At 44.7% G+C, this 15,533-nt stretch overlaps 1 protein-coding gene across 1 annotated transcript in view; it reads right to left on the bottom strand.

The window, feature by feature from the left end:
- Nucleotides 1–15,533, bottom strand: part of LOC146858448 (double C2-like domain-containing protein beta) — a 602,492-nt gene that overhangs the window by 17,898 nt on the left and 569,061 nt on the right. The window contains exon 5 of the mRNA XM_085649370.1: nucleotides 648–744. Coding sequence (XP_085505496.1) covers nucleotides 648–744 — 97 coding nt within the window. The remainder of the gene's footprint in view (nucleotides 1–647; nucleotides 745–15,533) is intronic.

The following is a 15,533-nucleotide window of genomic DNA, read 5'->3' as shown; positions in this document are numbered from 1 at the left end:
GAGTGATGGTGCCTCACGGTAGCAACACCAGGGAGGATAAAGCAGGAAGGTACTCGCCTGCTACCTCAAGATCTCATCATCAGCTACCACCACTCCAAGGAAAGAAATGTGCAAAAGAATATAGGTGGGTTGAGACCCAAAACACAAGGTGCTAGGGTGTATGATAAAGAATAGCTGTGCAATAATTCGTGCATCAAATGCGCCCCCACAGTAGGGACCTGGGGATCAAGAAATCGCACCCCGTGTCACTATATACAAACTTGAGCTAGATCACACTGGCTTTCGATTTTTATTCTGTGCTGTGTGTCTGCTCATATTAAAATGCCCTTTCTCAATGTGACAAAGGGCCTGATTTAGATCTTGGGAGATGGGTTTCTCAGTCACAACAGTGATGGATATCCTGTTGCCGAAATATAAATTCCATTATATCCTGTGGGACGTATATGTTATCGAATAACCCATCTGCCAAGATCTAAATCAGGACCAAATTAACTGTTGCAGAGTCAACGCCAGCCAGATCGGTGGAACAGTAAATACTTATTATGTAAAATAACCGGAATCGCTCTCAGTCTTTATATTGGCACACAAATTGATGCAGAGCGAGGTCGCCAGCTTGTTGAGAGCATATCTCATTACTCACTACTTACCGATAAAATCATTGGATTTTCCAAGATCGTAGTCCCACACTGTAACTTCTAATGTCTTTTTAGAGAGGTCACAATGCTTTATTTCATAGCAAAACTCCTAGAGGATAAAAGATAGAGGAGACTCAATAAAGAACAATTTTCTTTTCATCTCAGTTCAGTTAGTAGATTTAGCTTTTTCACCACACATTCTGCACATGGATTTGAGGACATGCTGTAGAAGAATAAAACGCATTAGTTGTTTTTTTAGGAACATTTATTGAGAAATGCGGTACTAGTGAATAATAAAGGGTAAATTACACTTGATTGAAAGATTTTCAGCTGAAAGTTTTTTCACTGAAAAGGAAATATATTTAGACTGCACTCCATTAGTAGGAGTCATTATGTGGAATACCATCATTTTAACATACTGTACCCTAGAGTCGCCTTGGCATGCACCAGCACTATGGGGCGATTCACAAAGGAATAAGGGTACTCTGAAAGTACTGTTTTGTATATTTTTACAAGCATTTGTGAATTGGCCCCCATTGTGAATTGGCCCCAACAAAGGAGCCCGTTACGATGTCGTCAGGAAACTCTCCGGTTTCTGTATCGTTTCTGAACGAATCAGGTTCTGCGAGTCCGACCGACCCATTACGATGCTTCCGTACATCGTTCGGTCGGACTCCCATTGACTTCAATGGGAGCCTCTGTTCCGAACGAGAAACAGGCTCCCATTGAAAAAAAGGGGTGGTTGTGGAAAGCCTTGCACCCTGCGACGGACACCCCATGGTGCCTGCCACAATGTGCATGGCTGGACAGAAGGGTCCCTTGGGTATCCCCATGGGCCCAACCGGAGGCCTCTGGGTGAAGAGGGGCCTGCTATGGGCCCCCAAAGTCAGATTCCGACAGCCGTTTGATGTCAGGCAAACCGAATTGGAATGGCTGTCCGAATTGGTTTTCGTAATTGCTCATTTGGAAACCGTGTTCATAAAGCTGTACGATTCAGCTCAGAACAACTCAGCACTAGCGGCTCCTGGAGGGAGTGCCACAAGGCGGTGGGGTGGGGGAGGGGCAGGGTGGGGGGTTGTAAACTCCTACTCACAGCTGACCGGAGTAATGTAACGAAATAAACAAATAAATAAAACAAATTTCATTGCGTGCACTGAAACGCATTTGGCGTTTCAGCGCACGCAATGAAATTCATTTTATTTATTTTTTTACATTACTTCGGTCGACTGTGAGCCGGAGTTTACTACCCCCCACCCTGCCCCTCCACCGCCCCGCGTCACTTCCTCCAGGAGCTGCTACTGCGACTTGGGCTGTCTGAATGCCGTTCGGAACAGACTCGGACAGCCTGAACGGTTTCCTTGCATTGTAATCTGTCGTTCGGAAATCTGTCCGATTCGGTCGGAAACAGAGGTTTCAACTCGGATTCGCAGAATCCGAATCCCATTCGGAGCTTTTCCGGACGGCATCGTAATCAGCTCCTAAATGGGAATATAATGTTACAATATTTCGGTCATATTTATAAACAGTTAGCACAAATAGAGAAGAGTGTGCTGTCTTTGCAGTTTTTTAACAGGGAGTTGAACATTTAAGGTCCGATTCACAAAGGCATGTAACAGTATGTAAAAGTGTGCTCCTGTAGTACTACTTCTCGTACTCATAAATGTTTTGGGGAATCAATCCCCAAGTATTGAACTAGCTGCATCTGACAGTGAGTTAGCCAGGTTAAAGTAACGGAGAATCTTGTGATGGTCTAGTTACAAACTCAAGGTAAGGGCAGTAAAAGTAAAGTCTGCATTTCTGCATTAAAGATTAATTCACTTGGAAACGTAGCATTACAGCAATAACTAGAGAGTAAAAGCTGGAGACATGAGTAAACCTAGGTCAAATTTAAATTACGCTGGCATTATTTAAGTAGTTTTGCATTCTGCTTATTATGCAAAATATCAGAAATTATGCCACTTTGGTAATTATTCAGCATTTGAGGCACAAATTTACCACATATGTTCCATTTACATAAACTTTTTTACAGCAAATGCATGGAAACTTCAGAACACGAGCAGATTTTTTTTGCATTATTTTATATCATGAAATGTGTTTTTGCGATATATATTGACACGAGGATGCATTTTGTGTAATTTCAAGTAATTTCGTGAAATGTTTCATTTTTCTGCAAAATGAAATTACACAAAATTTGCACACCCAATGTTCCATATACATTTGTTTTTATCTAATGTGCTATTTGAGTAGAGGTCCATTATTTTTCAAACAAATGTATTCAGCCGAAAAGCTTTTCAAGAAAATAATTTCAATGTATGTTCCCTCACTTAAATAAATCTACGATGCTGCACCAGAAATCTTGCCATGAGAAAGGTTATTGCGAATTTGCATGTAAATATATGTGACTCTGGAATTGCCGTCCGCCTTCTACCAAGTGTGTAACTCCAAGGGAATATGGTTGTATGATGTCTTTCATGTCTAATTTTGATCTCAATAAAAAGTTATGATTAAAAAAAAATCTACCATGCTGTGATGACTGGGGGGAACAACAATGCAGTACAGTTGCAAATAACATCTATGTTTATCATGGAGTCTCTACAGAAGGCTAATGTTTTGAGGTGGTCGACAGAGGCCGTGTTCTTCTCCAGGAAGATCCTTTCACGGTAAGACTGAAGGTCCCTCTGGGGGTTATTACCTGAAGGTCATTGGATGGCGAATCCAGTGAAAAAGGGAGGTAAAAAAACATAAACTTCCACCCATCAAAGATGAGGGTGGACAACTTCTCAGTGAATGTGAAGGCAAGAGAATAATTTTAGTTTATCCAAAGTGGAGGTTCACGGCTTCTGGGAGATGGTAAAGCCAGGATTGGATTCCCGACACATCATGGCCGCTCCCGCTTGGTGTGGCGCCCCTGCTTCCCGGCGACCGGAGGTTGGCCCCAGGCTGCTGGCTCTCTACCTGCGTGACCAACTACTGGGGAGCGGTGCCTGGCCCCCCTGGGGTCTTCTGACCTCGGCACCCACCTTGCCTCATAAGTGAGTCCGGTGCTGGGCAGCTGCAAATGCGGGACTGGGGTGGGAGGGCTTGGGGGTTGGCCAGGCCTAGGCCCCCCCCTCCCTACACAGTGCTACCAGTCGCCAGAGGTGGGCCCCTCTTGGTCTAGTGGCCTAGTCTGACTACCGGCGGCCGGCACATTACCAGGAGTTACAACAGCACGAGGGTCGTGTCGGGGCTGGGCTATCTCTCTCCCTCCAGGACCTACCCCGTGACGTGAACGCACTGCCACTAACTATTGGGCCCGTTAGGAGTATGGACGGCCTGGGGACCGAGTCGGGTCCAGGCTCTCCTCCCCCCCTAACTTCATTATCTGGCCTGGTTGGAGCCATGGGGGTGCATCTGACCTAGGCTCCTCACAAATGGCGTGATCGATTCTACAGCTCAGGGGCGCGCATAAACATACTCTTGCACATTGAGGCAAAAATAGATAGAAGTGGCATCAGACTTTACGCTCCTAAAGGCAGATCACCAAAAACTAGCTGATCGGGTCCATGAGACTGAACTTGTACTTACTGACTTGCAACTCAAGTTCCACAACCACACTGCCGCCCTACAAGATCTCCTTGACCGGGTGTACACCCTTGTAGACAAGCTGGATGATGGTAAGGGTTGCTCGTGCCAAAACAATGTTCGAGTGGTTGGCCTCCCGGAGGGCTCGGAGGGCCTGGATCCGTTCGACTACATTGAGCGCTGGTTGAAGGAGCTGCTTCCACCTGGGATTCTGTCCCACCAATTTGTGGTGGAACGTGCACTAGGGTGCCCGCTCGGAGGCCCCCTCCTGTAGCCAACCCATGCCCGTTTCTGTTCAGATTGCCGAACTTTAGAGACTCAATTTTGAGGGAGATCAGAAAAATGCCGGGACTCACCATCCAGAAAGCAACTGTTATGTTCTTTCCAGACTATACTGCCCAAGTCCAAAAACGACACAGCTACATTGGAGCGGTGAAGCGACAACTCTGCGACCTAAACATGCGATACCCGCTCGTTTTTTCGACTCACCTTCTGACGCTTGGGACTGGCTGGAGGAGACAGGCCTGGCCAGCATGCCTAGATCTGATGACGACCCCCCTGCGTCCCGGCGGGTCAGGTGCACTGGCGCAGGGGCAAAGGGGGTGGGCTGCGTCATCTAAATCCATCAAGCAACGCTCTGGACCCAGAATAGATCATTTCCGAGCGTCAGGTGGCACTCCAACTGGCTGCGACGATTCACGGTGTGACATCTGCCTCTGCATCAATATTGTTCCCACCCAAGTCGCCTAGTGACGTTGATTCTCTGCCGGCATGGTCCCTCCTTCTCCACGTAGTTGGGCACGAGGGGTGGATGTGATTTGGGCACGAGGGATGGATGTGATGGCTCTATGTCCTGGACAAGGTTGGGCTTGATTTCATTATATGGTCCGGTGATGCATAGAACGGGGCTGCAGTGTCTTATTATGGTACTAAGTATTTTCCTCCCTTTCACAATCACATACCGGGGGATGGACAGCAAGTATTAGCTACACACGCTTCCGCCCCCCTCTCGATCACTAGTTCATTCTTACACTAGTTGCCATGGTTTTGCATCCCTGTTTGGACCAACTCCAGTTGCGAGCTGGCTCTTACGAGGTTACACAACACACCAACAAGTTTCTTAATTTTTCCCCTATGCCCTTTGTTGCTCCTGGTAGGGTGCCACCCAGCCTCTTGCTTCCCTCTCGCACGACTGCACTACCGACTGCACTTCATTGCTTCTAATGTCCCCAATGGCACGTTACCCACAATATCTTTCAACCAATACATGACGCTAGATTCTCCCATCACAACTGATGAGGTACGTAAAGCCTTAGCTGCATTGTGATCTGGAATGGCGCCGGGCCCTGATAAGCTCCCAAATGAGTTCTATAAGACATATGCTGATGCGATGGTTCCATATCTGCACACCCTTTACACCTCTTCCTTAGAGAACTCCCTGTTACCAACTTCACTACGTGAGGCTAGTCTAGTTTTCTTAGTGAAACCGGGCAAGGATCCTACAGCTCCAGGGTCCTACAGACCTTTGGCCATTTTAAATACCGACTATAAAATCCTAGCGACTAGCACCCCTCATCCCTGCCTTGGTCCATCCAGACTGGAACGGGTTTGTCCCTGCCTGGTACCACTACCCTCAACTTTTGTCGATTCTTCCGAGTTGTGAGGTATGCACCGCTATGCTGGCCACACTCGGGGTGCCTGGTCTTGGACCTTGAGAAGGCCTTCGACTCCCTTGAGTGGGATTATCTTTTTGAGTATTATCCAAATTCGTTTTGGAGCTATGTTTATTAACATGGTCAGACTGCTTTATACCCATCCCGCTTTTCGTGTGAATACAGGTCCTTACATATTTGATCCCATGTCTATAAGTTGCGGAACTAGATAGGGCTGTCCCTTATTCCCTCTTCTTTTCTCCTCAGCAATGGAGCCACTGGCAGAATGCTTTCGTAACCGAGTTGATATGGGCATACCCCTAGGTAACGGGTCATACACGATTTCACTGTATGTGGATGATATCCTGTTGTAGGTGAGAAACGTTCATTCCATTCCCTCCTTGATGGCTCATACCCTTTCGTCTTTTGCTGATGTGTCTGGGTTGCATGGCAATGTGTCAACGTCCACTTTATATCCCTTTTTAGGATCCACTCAGGACCCTAAATATGCCCTTAACGGTAACCGAATAATGTGGTGCATCGACTTCCTCCGATATCTTGGCATTCGCATTTATAGGTGTGACCCCGACCTCTTCACTGACAACATAGATAGAGCAATGACCGCAATCCGCTCCCAACTCTCCTTTTGGGGCACCAATCCATTATCTGTTAAAGGTAGGATTGCCTTTACGAAAATGGTGATCCTTCCACGGCTCCTCTACTACTTCACGAACCTGCCCCTCCATCTACGGCCCCCCTACTTTAAGCAACAAGAGAGTACAGTGAGAGATTTTCTTTGAGGTACCTCTCGCCACTGTGTCTCCATTAAAACAACGTTATCTGTCTACAGAACAGGGAGATCTGGCTGCCCCAAGCCTAGAGCATTTCTACAATGGATCGTCCAGTGGCTGGCCTCCTACCAGCTCAATGACACGGCCACTCTGCACCCACCCCTACCGCTTCACTCCCTACTCCATTTGTTTCACCCTTGTTCACGTCCCAAAATCCTGAACTCCCTATTGCTCGCAGTAGTGCACAAATGCTTCTGCAGAAGCCTTTTTATTACTCGCTCTACAATACCATATGCACCCGCTATCCATCTCCAGGGGATGCCCAGGAGGCAGGAGGTCACCATTGTAACCAAGCTTCACAGCTCGAGAATGACTGGCATACATGACATTGTTTTTTTTTCCAGGATGGGACCCTTATATGATACACTACACTTGTCTCTGTGGAGGGGTTACAACCAGGGGCTTTTCTCTTGCACCTCTCCCTAATAACAGCCCTTATGGCCGTTGGGGTGATCTGACCACAGAATCTCCCACACACCTCACAGTTCAGTATTTACACATGATGGGTACTGGGGGTCACATGGAGCGGTGGTTTGCCGCCTCTCTCAGACAGCACACTGCAATTACGCTAGATCCCTCGAAGCTTCACTGGGAGGAGGACTTGAATCATCCCTTTCCGGGCAAGGAGTGGGCGGCGGCCCTAGAGAGCCCCATGCGAATTCCTTGTAATCGGCGCTTCCGCCAGATGCATTTTTTTATACTGCACAGAGCGTGCCTCACCCCAGTTAAAATCAATGCATACTTCCATCGGGCTGACACTGCCTGTCCCAGGTGCCAGTTGGTTAATGCTGACCTCTTACATATGTTGTGGCACTGCCATGCTCTTAATGTATACTGGGAAACAGTAGCCAGCGCCCTTGCTCACTGCACTGAGCGTGACATTCGCTTTCTATGGGAGACCCATATTCTGCATCTCTTAAAGAGAGGTAAAAAGTATAAGGTTACATCTTGCTTCCTGGATTTGGGTTTGGCAATCGCTAAGCGCCTTATCACTGGGAGATGGAATTCTCCTACGCCCCCTCACGTAATGGCGTGGTGCCCCTCCTTACTGACGTGGGCTAAGGCAATAAGCATTGCCCTGCAGAGAGATTTGCTAGGCCTCCGCAAACTCCCTCTAGCTGCCAGTTGGCATGCAATATTAGCAGCACTACAGAGGTTCAATGCCATGGATCCAGTAGGTTCACCCACTGAGGAGGAGCAAACCATTGTGGTGACATTAAAGTTGGGGGCATACATCTGTTCCTAGTGGATCATGAGGTCCCTTCAACAATTATTTTGTTATTTTCCAACGCATAGTCTACGACCACATATTTGTTACACGTGGCAATTATCTGCTAGTAGAACATGGTGGGGGGTTGTGGGCGGAGGAGCACCTCATTGGCGGCATAACACTTTCAGTTAACCCTTTCCTTACTTTCTTTGTCCTCATTTGGTTGTACCCCTATTCCCCTGTTTAGTATTTGTTGAACAGTGGTCTTGTACTATAAGCATGTGCATGTGACGCACAGAGATGTGTACACTGGTGTTGGTATCCATAGCTCATTGTAATACCGATTTACTGTTCTTGCTTATTGTATTTGAACTACAATACCTTACAGATCTGAATCACCCCTTGTTTTGGGGTCCGCTCCGATTGTTCCTATGTATAAGTCACTGCCTTTCTTCATGTTTTAAATGAGAAAAAAAAACAATAACCAGATTTACAAAAAAAATAAAAAATGAGAATGGACTAGTTATGGGCTTGTGTAGAGACCAGGAGAATGAGACTATAGAGAGTAATGTGTGTGTCTGGAAAACCCTGATTAGTCTTCTCCAAGGCCATGCGGAGGGATCACAGACCCCAAACTTCGCCCTTGCGTTTGCACAGTTAGACCCCAGCCGATGACAGAAACTGTTCTAGGCTTGCATAGAAGGATTACCTTCAGAATTGAGAGCATTTGGAGGCTGTGATGAATGGCATCTAGATTCCATGCACTGTAGACCCTCTAACTGCTTGCCAAGTAAAATAAGGTGAAATCCATATATTAAGGCCCAAATTCCAAGTTTGGAGGAGTTCACAATTTATCTGGAAACGGACAGTCTGAACGCAGAATTACTCAGGGAAATAGGTTTGATAACCCTGGTTCCTGTGACAGTGCACCTTTAAACTGGTCTTTGCTTCTTTCTTGTGTTTTTCTTCTTTTTAATAGTCCTGATTTAACAGTAGTTCCCAAGCCAACACGTGTTTCGTCGCCTTCGTAAGATCGTACATGCGACTTGTTCACGGCTAGGTAGAGATTGATATGAATCTGACATTAATAAATTGATATTGTCATTTTCGCAAACATTTGTTATTACTATACAACAAATGTGCTCCCAGGGTGATTATAGTGGCATTATATTGCTCGGTGTGATGGTGTCACACAATTGTGGCATACATTCATGCGAGGTGTACAGACAGTGACAGATGATCAGGTGTAGTCTATATACATCAGAAACAAATGTTGGTGCTGGACATGTGAAGTGCACGTGATAATGACTAATTATGTGGTAGGAGGTAATTTTTATGTGACGCGTTCCATGGTTTTGTATGGTATGCATAGTCTCTAAAGATTGGTCTCCCAGTGGCAACCAAAAGCGGTACAAAGGGGAATTCGAAAACGTGGAGGATAGCCGAATCTGTAATCCTAATAAAGTTCGAAAAGGAATCAATCTGTAAAGGGACCACTAACCTGAATACTGTCTTTAATAGTGGTCTGCAAAAGATATATAAAAAAGAGAAACAGACACACAACTGCATAAATGCATATCCAAGATGAATGTTTATAGTTCTGGTTATATATTAGATGAACACTTTTGTGGCAAGCCGCGATCAATACGTACATAAAGTGTGACGATAATTCCAGGTCACACTATCCTGTGACGCAAGAGGGTACCCTGCTAAGGGTTTGCACTCCGTTTTCAATAAAATATCCGATTTTCAAAGTATTTCATCCCAATCTAAAACATGAGAAAAGACAGAAAATGTGTCTTTGCTTTAGTGTCTTGCGTCCATTCTTAAGCCAAAGTGAAAGTAGTTCACTCGTTTCGAAGAATTCTCACACAACTATCGTCGTGTAAGAATAAGATTCAGTTCGGTTCCCTTACCTCCGGGTTTTCTCAAGTAGAGCGTAACTGAGGGGTGCAGCTTCCTCCTCGCGCCGGACTCCAAATACGAGTGCTGGCTTAGCATTGCATGTAGGATCTTGAGTGTGCACAATGAAGCAAACCGTAAAGAACACAAATCCTATTACCGATTGTGGTCCTATCAAGACTAAGGTCGGTTGAGATGTTGTATATACAGGTCTAATGGCATCGGTATAACAAGAACGCGTCTTATGAAATGTCTTTCTCATATCCAGTGCTACGATATTGTATATACAGGTCTGTCACATATACATAATAGTCACTGATGAACAATATTGAAAGATTTTAAGTTTTGACAAACACATAGACCGGTATGTGTAGCCTCTATCGATCTTTTGAGATCGTTAGGGAGTATGAAGTTTTTTGGCAGTGCTTTTTTCGGAATGACAAAACACGTCATAATCCCTTTTCGATGTAAATTTCAGATAATTGCAAAAACTGAAAAGTATTGCAATATCTAAAGGCTCAATGTTTTTAATACGATTCACACAAAAAATCCAAAAACAGCAGCACTTGCTGTGCATGCAGCTGATATAGACCTGTTATTTATCTCAGCCGACCTTAGTCTTGATACGACCACAATCGGTAATAAGATTTGTGTTCTTTACGGTTTGCATCATTGTGCACAATTGGAGTACAATAAAGTTTTCTCACCGACCTTACTCACAAACATTATCCCACTTCAATATGGTCGCCACCAAGCTCACATGTGCACACTCAAGATCCTATCCCGTCCCAATATGGCCGCCACAGGGATTGTGTCCACACACACAAAGTATACCACCAATGCATGACTTTCACAAGATTCGCAAGTGGAATTTGCTCCGCTACACTCCACATGCCATACTCTTCACTATGGTTATATTTAAGAGAACATTATTAGACCCAACCAAATATCGGGCGAATATACAAACATTTCTGAATTTATATACGGGGTCACATCCCAGCATTTTTTGGTAAACACTACCAACAATATAAGCTTTAAATTAGAATCGTATCAAACTCTAATCATATATATCTCAGATTCCTTGGGCACCACGCTTACATGAGCCTTCCCATTGGAGCCGAACATACCCAATCACGTTTTCAGCTGCAATCACGAGATACGGAAACACCAACAAATCCTACATGCAATGCTAAGCCGGCACTCGTATTTGGAGTCCGGCGCGAGGAGGAAGCTGCACCCCCCAGTTACGCTCTACTTGAGAAAACCTTGAGGTAAGGGAACCAAACTGAATCTTATTCTTACACGACGATAGTTGTGTGAGAATTCTTCGAAACGAGTGAACTACTTTCACTTTGGCTTAAGAATGGACGCAAGACACTAAAGTAAAGACACATTTTCTGTCTTTTCTCACGTTTAGATTGGGATGAAATACTTTGAAAATCGGATATTTTATTGAAAACGGAGTGCAAACCCTTAGCAGGGTACCCTCTTGCGTCACAGGATAGTGTGACCTGGAATTATCGTCACACTTTATGTACGTATTGATCGCGGCTTGCCACAATAGTGTTCATCTAATATATAACCAGAACTATAAACATTCATCTTGGATATGCATTTACGCAGTTGTGTGTCCCTTTCTCTTTTTTATATATTTTTTGCAGACCACTATTAAAGACAGTATTCAGGTTAGTGGTCCCTTTATAGATTGATTCCTTTTCGAACTTTATTAGGATTACAGATCCGGCTATCCTCCACGTTTTCGAATTCCCATTTGTACCGCTTTTGGTTGCCACAGGGAGACCAATCTTTAGAGACTCTGCATACCATACGAAACCATGGAACGCGTCGCATAAAAATGACCTCCTACCACATAATTAGTCATTATCACGTGCACTTCACAAGTCTAGCACCAACATTTGTTTCTGATGTATATAGACTACACCTGATCATCTGTTACTGTCTGTACACCTCGCATGAATGTATGCCACAATTGTGTGACACCATCACACCAAGCAATATAATGCCACTATAATCACCCTGGGAGCACATTTGTTGTATAGTAATAACAAATGTTTGCGAAAATGACAATATCAATTTATTAATGTCAGATTCATATCAATCTCTACCTAGCCGTGAACAAGTCGCATGTACGATCTTACGAAGGCGACGAAACACGTGTTGGCTTGGGAACTACTGTTAAATCAGGACTATTAAAAAGAAGAAAATCACAAGAAAGAAGCAAAGATTGATTTAATATGTTTCATGTAAAGTGACTTACTAACTCTGCAAATTGAAACTCTGCGTATGCTTGGGTGTACTTTTGATGATTGTTTGTTGCTGTTGCCACAATAACTTAGGGAGGCTGGTGGTTCTCCCCAACCCTTTAGCACCGCAAATAATATAATTCCCGCAAATACAAGGTGAATCGACCATAAGCGCCTATTATCTATTTCCAATACCACTGCCCAGAACAAAAACCACCTTTAAACTGGCCCACTCGAGATTCAGAGTACATGACGTGTAAACGCTGCCTGTTGAATCAAGCAGGCATACGCTTCGCTCCCCATCGATGGCATCCACGGAGAGCAACGTTTGATTCATCGGGCAGCGTTTATGCTTCATGTACTCTGAATCTCGAGTGGGCTGGTTTTAAACCACTGAGGTGTAGCTTGGAAAAATGGAAACTCTGGGTGTTCCCTCCACTATCAGGTGTCGGTACTGGGCTTGCCCCAATATATGGTCTAGGTCTCTGTAGTTTAAAAGTTTGGCCACTATTGGGTGGGGAGAGGCTCCAGGGGCAGGAGCTCTAGTTGGGACTCTGTGGGCAAGTTCTACCACATACCTGGAGGAGAGACCTTCCATGGCAACCACAGACTGTAGCCAGTGTTCAATCTAGAGTGTAGGATTGATGCCCTCCAGTCCCTCAGGCAAACCAACGATTCGAAGGCTATTTTGGCACACTATGCCCTCAACGTCCTCAGCGTGGTGATCTAGTATCCTAATCCGGTCAGTAAGTTCCAACAAGTTGACTTTGTTATTCACATGTTATGGACGAATGTCTTGGAATGCCTGCTCAGCATCTGCGTTTCTTTCTTTAGTCATTCTGTGGTCTACCCTGAGCAGGTTGATGTCAATAGATCAGGTCAATAGTGCATCAATTGTAGCCTCCATTGCGGTTTGAGTGTCTTGGACAGCAGTGAGGATAAGATCGAGCTTATCAGGGACAGAAGTGGTCAGGGGATGTTGGCTCTGGTCCTGCTAAGCTACAAGACAAAGAGTAGAGCTTGCCTGGGTAGTTTGTGTAGCAGTTGCCATGGTATTAGTAGAGTGGAAGCGTCCCATCAGTATCACTGCTGAGGAATAGTCTTCAACGAGCATCACAGTGCGAATGGTAGGTTCAGCAATGTATGGGGGGGCCTTGGAGGGTGGATGGGTCCTGTAACCTCATGTGAACAGCCTGCTAGGCACTCCCCTCGGGTGAAGGGGTTGAGTCACCACAAGCAGCTATAGGCACAGGCAGGTTTGTGGGCAGTAATAAGACCACAGAGTATTAATAGGCAGTGGTCGCTGAGTCCAGTCTAGAAGGGTCCTGCAGGGGAAGGTAGAAGCCACGAAGCGTCACCTAGCGATGCTGGATAAGCTTGTCTGTGTGCAGAGCTCTCTTAGCTCATGTACCCGGCTGGACACGCACCCACAAATGAAGGGATGATTGACATCTCTTTGTACAAGCATGTTTTATATATGCAACCTGTTATCTGGTGAACCTTACTTCACTACTTCCCATACCCTGTATGGAGTAACATGCTACCCATCTACAAAAGGCTTCATTCCAAAATCATGTGTAAGAAGTGCAACAAACACAATTACAATACAATTGTCGTTATATCATGCCATATTTTTTCATGTCACTGTTGCTCTCTTTATTGTATTAACCAGCTTTTCGACATACGTTTGACTCGAGTAGACCGCCTTGAACCCCCATGAACCTCACCCGGCCTTTATAAGACCTCACATCATATAAATATTAAATGGATGTTGCCAGTAATCTCTAAGCGACTGGAGCACACAGGGTATTTTGTACATGGTGGGATTAAGAGATGAAGCAGCCATTCGAGGGGGTATTGTGCATAGTGGGAGCAGTCAGAAAGAGTGGATACTTGAAATGATGGGATACGCATAATATTGGGGACAGATTTTGAGTTATTCAAAGTAGCTCGCCACTTTGGTTGGGTGGAAGGAGTCATCAGGAAGGGAGGCTTGAGACACTGGAAGCAGCCAGCAACTGGACAGGGTGATTTGGTTGTTGGGAATGTATGACGTTACAATGCATACATTTACAATGCATGCCTTTACAACACAGTTTTTACATCGCAACATCCTTTACAATGCATTCTTTTACATCGCATGCCATTACATCACATTTTCAGAAACTACCTTTACAACGCATTCCATTACATCGCATTATACCTTTACAACGCATACCATTACAATGCATACCATTACATCGCATTTAAGGTAAGTGTTGGATAGTATAGGGGTAATAATTACTATTCTTACTCCAGTTAGTGCAACAGTGGGGTAAGTGTTGGATAGTGTAGGGGTAAAGATTACTATTCTAACTCCAGTGAGTGCAACAGTGCAACAGTAGGGTAAGTGTTGGATAGTAAAGGGGTAAAGATTACTATTCTAACTCCAGTGAGTGCAACAGTAGGGTAAGTGTTGGATAGTGCAGGGGTAAAAATGACTATTCTACCTCTAGTGAGTGCAACAGTAGGGTAAGTGTTGGATAGTGTAAGGGTACTATGTGTTGAATTGGTATGCATTGTAATGATTTGCGATGTAATGCCTGAGTTGTAGTGACATGCGTTGTAATGACATGCGTTGTAGTGACATGCGATGTAATGGCTGCATTGTAATGACATGCGATATAAAGGATGTTGCGATGTAATGACTGATATGTAAGGGTAGTGCGATGTAATGACTGCGTTGTAAAGGTGTTTCCCGGTTGTTAGGCACAAGCGACTAAATGGAAAAGAGATATAATGGGTGTAACTATTTTGAAGAAATAGGTTTGAGATATTTAGGGCGCATAAAAATTATTCGGGACGTTGGATTAGACAATGTCAGAGGAGTGCAGCTTATACCCCATTATTGACTTAAACAACTGTGGTGGCTGTTACCCATATGTCCTCAGGCCTCTACACTATACTGTATAACCTTACCTTTTGCTACATACCCTTATATCTTATAACCTGAACACTATAACTGTCAACCAGGCGCCTATAAACCCTATATTCTTACATTCTACACCCAAATCTTTCACCCTATACCTAAAACTCTTACCAACTATAGCACCAACTGTACCCCATAGCCTAAACCCTATATCCCCCTTTTAATCCCCCCATATACTTAATATTCCCTTAATACTTCAGAATCTTTAATCCAGTACCCCAAACCTTTACCTCCAAACCCCAAAAATGTAACTCTACACCCTTCACCCCTACCTCCACAGCTGTACCCACACCCTGTACAATAACCCTACACCCCTGATTCCCAAACTCTAACCCTATACATCAAACCATTATGCCTATATCTCAAATCCTTAAACCTATACCTTAACCGTTAATGCCTAAGTCCTATACCTCAAACCCCTAACCCTATATCCCAAGATGTAAAAGAGTGCCCCAATACCCTTACCCCTTGACTCTCAACTCCAAAC

The sequence above is a fragment of the Triturus cristatus genome, chromosome 3_2, assembly GCF_964204655.1.
Source record: "Triturus cristatus chromosome 3_2, aTriCri1.1, whole genome shotgun sequence".
NCBI classification, from domain to species: domain Eukaryota; kingdom Metazoa; phylum Chordata; class Amphibia; order Caudata; family Salamandridae; genus Triturus; species Triturus cristatus.
The sequence above is the reverse complement of the archived record's forward strand: the minus strand, read 5'-3'. Positions and strand labels throughout refer to the sequence as shown.